The sequence below is a fragment of the Anoplophora glabripennis genome, unplaced genomic scaffold (genome assembly GCF_000390285.2).
Source record: "Anoplophora glabripennis isolate ALB-LARVAE unplaced genomic scaffold, Agla_2.0 scaffold559, whole genome shotgun sequence".
In the NCBI taxonomy this organism is placed as follows: Eukaryota; Metazoa; Arthropoda; class Insecta; order Coleoptera; family Cerambycidae; genus Anoplophora; species Anoplophora glabripennis.
In genome coordinates, this window is record NW_019416643.1 from 192,562 (window position 1) to 200,383 (window position 7,822).

Below are 7,822 nucleotides of genomic sequence, written 5' to 3' on the forward strand. Positions count from 1 at the left end.
AGGCTCAATATTATCTGACTGATCCATTAAAACAGCCTGATGCGACGTACTACTAGAACCTGGAGTTGGAAGTGTCATTGTACAGAATTCTGTTGGCTATTTCATTTTTGTTACTTAAACTGTCAGCAACATAACTTTCTGCAATTGTGCCTGATTTCCACCCACCATGTCTCTTGATTGCTAATACATCAACTCCTGTATTAGCCAGTAACGTTGCCGATGTTCTTCGGAATTAATTGTCTGTATATGTTTCAGGGTGTTCTAGTTTCAAAAACTGTGCAATCTGATTTGGAATCATAGGAAGGGTGTTCTTGCCGACTGGTTCGTTGTAACATCTACCTGCTTAATAACGCATAAAAAAGCGAGAAATTTCAGTTTTAATTTCCAATCTAATCTTGATATATTTATTGACAATTCCTAGGTGAGAAACAGAACTCAGACGAGAAGTAATTGTAAACGTACGTGACACCATTTTTAGAATCTGGAATTGTAACTAGAATAATGTCATCGAAATTTTTGAAATTGACTTTGTCCAAAGTAAGTTTGCATAACTCATCAGAACAGCATGCTCCTGCAATGCCTAAGACCGTCACTACCTTCATTAGCAAATATGTGTTATCGGGTGCCTGAACGAGAAAATCGTTCTCTTGTAAAAACGTTCGTTTTTAGGTGTATAACCGTCATTCTTACGTTTCAAAAATGCTCTCAGCTTGGAGTATTTTGATATATCCACGTTCTCCTCTATGAAAATAGTTGACTTGATCATTGAGTATTCACTCCACAAACTCGCCTGTGACTTTAAAGTTCTTGACTTCTTCATGAGATATGCTAGCAGTGACATTTCAGAAATACCAGCATTTTTGTTCTGGCACCATTCTTTGAAATTTTATATATGCTCGTCCGTAGCGTACTTTCGACTTCTCGGGCAATAAAAATCCGCAGGCAGCATTTGCTGCACTTTGCGTCCGATTACAATAGAAATTTAATGAATGTGTAAACTAATCTCTTGTTTCAATATTTTTTAAATCGTTATGGGTCAGGTAGAACCTATAAAATGTGTTATATTTTTTCTGCTGCTTAATGCCTGTTAACACAAAGCATTGCTTTGTACCGACTAGCGAAAAGTAACTACTAACCTGTAGATACTATGAAAGCAAGAGTAGTTGTTTCTTGCAATATCATTAGTTACAAGTACTTTGGAAATACGTTCATAATTTAACACAGAGGCGTACATTTTGGTGAGTATATTAATTAATAATAAAGTGATATAAAACAAAAAGCGTACGCCACAAGTTTTAGAACTGAGGTACTACAGTTAATTGCTGATATATCGCAATAGGGAAGCGAACAATGTTCTCGATTCACCTCGGGGGTCGAACACCCCTCGACGGGGCGCTACACTGGGGTAAATTCGTCGCCGAATTTAATTGAATATCATTATTGATTGGGATGTAATGTTGTACGGGGATACGCACTGTCGCTTACCGCGCGAAACCATTTTTTATGTCGATTTAATGAGGAAATGTCGGGTGATTTTTAGGCGGTGTGTTGTTACACGCGTCCAGTTCATTTTCAGGGGTTATTTAGGTACGTCTGGCGATTAAGCTAAACGTGAGGGAAAGTTTTAATTCCCTGCTGGGTGCTAATTTCATCGAGTAAATTAATAAAATAAAATAAAAATCACAAAAAATACCTGACAGGAGAGATATTATTTTGTACCGGGTGTTCTTTTGAGCCCATGTCGTAACTTCAGGAGCGTGCTACTTGGATTATTTAGATCAAAAAGTTTTTACGAACAAGAAGTCTAAAGCCAGTGGCTTCCGAGATACAGAATGTTGAAATTAGACAAAATATGTCACATTTTTTTCAAATATCTTTCAAGACATTTTAGGTAGACTGGTTAATCTAGACTAGAACTTATGATTTAAGTAATAAATAGGATGTAACTGAATTTTTTAAGTACATGTTCAAGGTTATTTGAAGGTCAACTCTTGGTTTTTGATGGTAATACAATTTCTGACCCCGGATTATGAAAGAAGAAGGTTAATTTTTCATTTTTAAGATCATATGAAGGTCCCATCATCTTCTCGAATTTCTCTTGTTGGTATTTCGTCAGGATAGCGAGATATAAGCAAAATTACCCCAACAAAAGTTGCTTGGGTCATTGGGAATCACCATCTGGTGATCTTAAATCTGAACTTGAAAGCCATATTCAAGGTTATTCAAAATTAACTCTTGTTTTTTTGGTAATACCTCTTAATACCGTAAGATGGATCATCATACTTCCCCTTTAGGGGCAGTGTTACCATTTCCAGCATATTCTGGACCAAATTCTCGAATAAGAAGTCTATAGTTGCCATTTTTATGGCATCAAAATCATGTAAACAGATCTCAACAGTGATTTTTGTCAAGATGGCTTTCAAGGGCAAGTCCAAGGTCACCACTTGGTGATCCCCAAAGACCCAAACACCTTCCATAGGGGTTATTTTCCTGATATCTTGTTATACTGACGAGATACCAGCCTGAGAAGGTCGAGAGGGGTATTCGACCTTCGCATGACCTTGAAAATAAAAAATAACAACCACGACTATGAACGTAAAATTTCTCGCCTTATACAGGGTGAGTCATTAATAATGGTACACAGCTTAATAGCAGTTTGCTAATGTCAAAATATAGCGATTGAGTCGGACATGCCTTAATCAATTGTTGCTCCATTTCGTTCTACAGGATGTTAAAGTTGAAAAAATATTTTTGGTTTTTTGCTATATTTTAAGAATGTATGGACCGATTGTTTTGAAAATTTGTAGTTTTACGTTTTTTGAGGTGGTAAATACGAATATAACAGCGTTGAGGTCACGTCTAGGGGGCGCTAGTTATACTGTCCTATCATTGTAAAAATATGTCTTAACTTTTTGTATTTTACGATTTTGAATTTCTTAACTAGAAATTGTGTACCATTATTAATGACTCACCCTGTATACTATCAAAAGACAACCGTTGACCTTCAATTAACATTGAACATGACCTTATAAATTAAACATGTATTCAAACATAAAATTTCTCGCTCTCTCAAAATATGTACTTGGACAAAAATTATATTACCAAAAAAAATTGACCAACTTTTAAAAAATAACTTATATCCGGAAACTCACCGTTTTAGAACTGCAGCCATTTCAATGTTAAAATTAAAAATTTTTGTCAGTAATACTTGTACGCCAAAAATGTTTTTGTGACCATCTTAGTTTTTGTTGGTGGTTGGCTGTGACCCTTTTGACCAGTCACGAGACTAGTAGCGCAGCCGCCAGGTTTACTGGACTTAACTCCCATAGATTTTTTTATGACGCCACATGAAGAGTCTGGTTTACGAGACGCCTATCGTGTCTGAAGAAAAGAAAATCCAAATACGCGACATTTTCGAGTATACCGAAATATGATTCAGACACATCAGATACATCGAAGTTGGTGATGTCATAATCTGCAATTATGGTAGTATTTCACATTGAAATAAACTTATAATGCATATAAATCGCTATTATAAGCACCGCTTCTAAGTCTCTGATCATAACCCGAAAACAGTGAGTTTCCTACAAGCCCTATAAATAACCAACGAGTATTCATCAACACCCTATATCTAAATTGGCTCGTAGACTAGGATTACACTATCCCAAAGCTGTTAAAAATGAATTAACAACTATACAACATTATGTATAAATGTGTACTAACAACAGTTATATGAATAAAATTTTATATAGGTCGTGTACATACGTCTACACAGATCGATTATTGTGAATACATTATTAAATGATGAAGAGAATAATTGACATTTATTATTATTCAATCGCATGCGGTTAAAACCAATTAAGAACACATGTTCACATCGATAGCTTCCACTCTTTGAAAATGGATCACTGGTTGATACTAAAATAATTCATAAGTACAGGAAATCGGTAAATACTTCGGATGTAAAGGTAGGGATGGCAGACGCAGGAGGTGGACGTAAATAGTGAATAGTGTAATGAAGATATTGTCGTGGAATCACAAGAATGGGCTGTTCAGCTAGTTGCGAATTTCAATTAGTTCCTTGGATTTGCCAATCTTATGATCTTTCGACATGCTTGTAGCTGGTTTCAGGATAATTGTCCACGCTTTAATTTGAGTCCAAAAACGCAATTGGGCATTTTACTTGCTTTTGAATTCAATGAGTTGGTTTTAGAGGGTTTCACCTGGGTTCGTCCGGTAGGGTATTCGACTGTCGATGGCTTGGGTGGACGTTCGTTCACAGGCAAGGGCATGTCCGCTCGTGGTTCTACTGGCATTTTTTTCGGAATTTTTAAAATCCACTCGAGGCCTATGTATCATAGTTTCTGTGGCGCATCTTCTAAAGATGCTTATTCATTTAATTTTTTCTTGAATGTATATAAAATAAGATAATGTTTAAAATCATGTGGGTATAAGAGCAGGAAAGCAAAACCTAGGCAATTAATTTGAATAAAGAAAGCTTTGCGTTGCAGTATGTTTTTTTGCTTTCAAAACAAAAGCAGAATTCGGTTAAATCAATTTCCCGATACACATTTAATCATTGTGACCTTTAAAATTCCACACTTTCTACATTCTGCGCTTTAACCTTGGAAAGTTCTCTTCCTTGAAAAACTTTTCCAAATGTCGCCTTACTCTTGACCGACGACATTGTTTAGTACTTCGGAAAAGAAATTTTATAGGAAACTTTTTAAATTTGCTCAGTATTAAATTATTATATAATTTGAAGGATTGCTTAAATCTAATTTCAAAGAATAATTAGAGGAAAATTTTTTTTTCAAAAGTAAAATGCTAAGAGAGTTCAAAGATTAACTTAGGCCTATCTAAGAAAAATACAATCGTAGTTAAAAAAAGCTGCTGCATGTATGTATTTCAAAGTCATTGAAAGAAATAATAAATATAAATATAAATTCTAATTAATATGTACATATTAACATTAAATAGGATAACACAAATAAACAAATGGAATTTGCTAAGCAAATTACTATTGCAAGGTACATTCATAGATTTAAGAGAATGAATGCCTTCCTTCGACCGTAAAAATTAGTTTTTTGGATTAACATGTTCGTGTAGAGAATTAGAATACCTTTCAAACGATGTGTCACTTATCTCTCGTTCTCTATTATTAAGATTTTTGGGGGGTTGCTCCCTTCCCTAGAGGGGTAGAGTCTGTAACAAGAAATTTATTTGAAACCATGTCCCCCTTTGACCAAAAATCGACCTGTTTCGCTGGGACACCCTGTATAACTACGTACCTATACGGTTCGTGGCTACAAAATCATCTACAAACATATTTTACGCCATTGGATCTGTGATTGAAAACGTTATCTGAAATACATAATTAAATCAGGTTTGTTTAAAATTTATTACGTTCGCCGTTAAATTGGAATTTTAACAAATGAATAACGACGGTTAGGTGTATATTTGTAAAATCCTTGCAATATTTATAGATAACTTTTTTAAACAGTAGTTTTATATTGTATTTTCATTGATAGGTGGGTGACAATCGAAAAAAAAATGCATTAGTAACGATGTAATAAAAAAATTATCTAATCCAAAACTATTACAAATTCAAAAGTTTTACAAGAGGGAACATAAGGAATTCTTCACCTTTAAGTAAAAAAAATAGAAGCTATAATATGACGTCTGACAAAATTTATGAGCAGATTAGTCCAAGAGGGGGTATTTTTCACAATTACTTCGTTTACTATGACATTAAGTGTATATGAAAGTATTAATGTACCAAATTTTCATAAAATCTTATAAGGCGTTTCAAAGTTATTTGCGAACAGAAAAAAACGTCAACTCTCTTGCTATATTTATTTTGATATCAGGAAACTGCGGTAGATCCATATACAAGGAATATTGGAACACCCCGTATATAAAAAACACTAAGGTCGGCGAGGTACGATATTAAGGAAAGTATAAGGCCTAGAACTTCGGAGAATAAAATTCGAATAATAAATCAACAACAGAAAACCCTGGAAATAATTTTCAAGTTCGTAGTTCGGCGCCAATAAATAAACACTTTCGTTAGAAATTTGAAACTTATACTATATTCGTCAATTTTTCGTGTTGAATTCATTTACGTAAAGAAAACTATAGCATTGCATTTATCATTTTTGAGAAAAATCCATAAAACTGCATTCTTCTGAAATAACGCCATCTATAGGTTTCCATATTGAGGTAAATGATATTACGCATTCACCACGAGATAAAGCATGAAAAGACCTTTCCAACGAGGTATAACACTGTGGGCTTTTGATGAGCTAATCCTTAAAAAAATACATTTTTTTGATCAGACATTAGGGGTTTCCCTCACCCTTCCTGTCCAGAGATAGAACAAAATGTCATTAACAAAAGTTATACGCAATGAATCCGGCTACCAACTTGAAAACTATTTCCAGCGATTTCCCTTGGTCGATTTATTCATCAAAATTTTTTTTCTCGAAGCTCTACGGCCTATACTTTCTCTAATATCGTACCTCGCCGACCTTAGTGGGACACCCTGTATATAATTTTGATTGTCGCCTGTGAAAAGATAACTTCGCCTTTGATTAATGACATCTCTATCGTTACAGACGGCGTCGTGGATCTGGTCCTAGGCGCCGATTTGTACTCTGAATCGCAAGGAGTGATCAGAATTTTAGGCCGATGTTGGAACAACACCGAGGAACGCGAGCCCGGCAGGTCCGACTGGGCATATCGGTGGAGCGACCAAGCCCGCGTCTCCCTGAGCACACGAGACTACTTTCCAAGGGGTTTTCCCACGGATTTTTCGCTGCTTGCCGTCGCCAGACCCACACCAGGTAAAGTACGCGTAGAGGGTGGACAAATTTGACAGTAAGCTCATTTAGTATACAGGGTGAGGTATAATTAGGTGTAAATAAATTAGCCTCTGACTAATATTGGAAATAATCTGTTTTTTTTAGATTTAGCTTTGATTTTTCTACAAAAAAAGAACATATTTTCAGTAAAATACTTCAGTAAAAAGTAATATGGATTTACCAAACAATTAATCGAATAATACCTCGCTATTAAAATGATGTCTTAAAACAATATGGGCTGATAAAATTGTGTATATTGAATTATTGAAAAATTAAATTTAAAAAAGTACCGGAAAATAAACAATATTAGAATTAAAGAACTATAGCAAACGTTCGAAGTGTCCATCTTCAGGCACAGTACAGACATGACACCTAATTATGACTCACTGTATAATATCTATCCTCTAGTTAATATTCATTCAAATTTTAATGTAAACATCTGTCGTTTCATTTTAGTCCAGGCGGTATCTGTCTTACAAAGAGTGCACTTGGGTAAAACACATATGATCGGAGATTTTTGCTTTAAAGGCTTCTAAATAACATCAGAAATGATAATTTTTCTAGCAAATAAAAAAAAAACGTGGGCTCAATTGTTATTACAAAAAAGTATAAAAAAATAACAAAAAAATCATTTTTTTCTTGGATTTCTCGTCGACAACTTAGCAACTATTCGTTTTAGACAAAAATGGAAGAGGAAAAAAAGTTTTGTAATTAAATTCTGAACAAGATAGAGTTAGTTGCAATTCGAAAAAATAATTATTGTTGTTGCAAAAATCGGAAAAATCATTTAAAAAATTGCAAAAAATGCTAGTTTATTTGTCAATTTTTTTCAGACACTTGAATAATACCTATGATCTTCATACTTTTCCCAATTAAACTTCTTAGTACATAGAATCATCACACCAAATTTCATCCAATTCGGTTCGATAGTTTTTACATAATAATTGTTTAATTTTTTT

General features: G+C 34.4%; 1 protein-coding gene across 1 annotated transcript in view; it reads left to right on the forward strand.

Moving 5' to 3' along the window:
* Window positions 1-7,822, forward strand: part of LOC108911177 (collagen alpha-1(XI) chain-like) — a 56,481-nt gene that overhangs the window by 27,706 nt on the left and 20,953 nt on the right. The window contains exon 3 of the mRNA XM_018716044.1: window positions 6,618-6,845. Coding sequence (XP_018571560.1) covers window positions 6,618-6,845 — 228 coding nt within the window. The remainder of the gene's footprint in view (window positions 1-6,617; window positions 6,846-7,822) is intronic.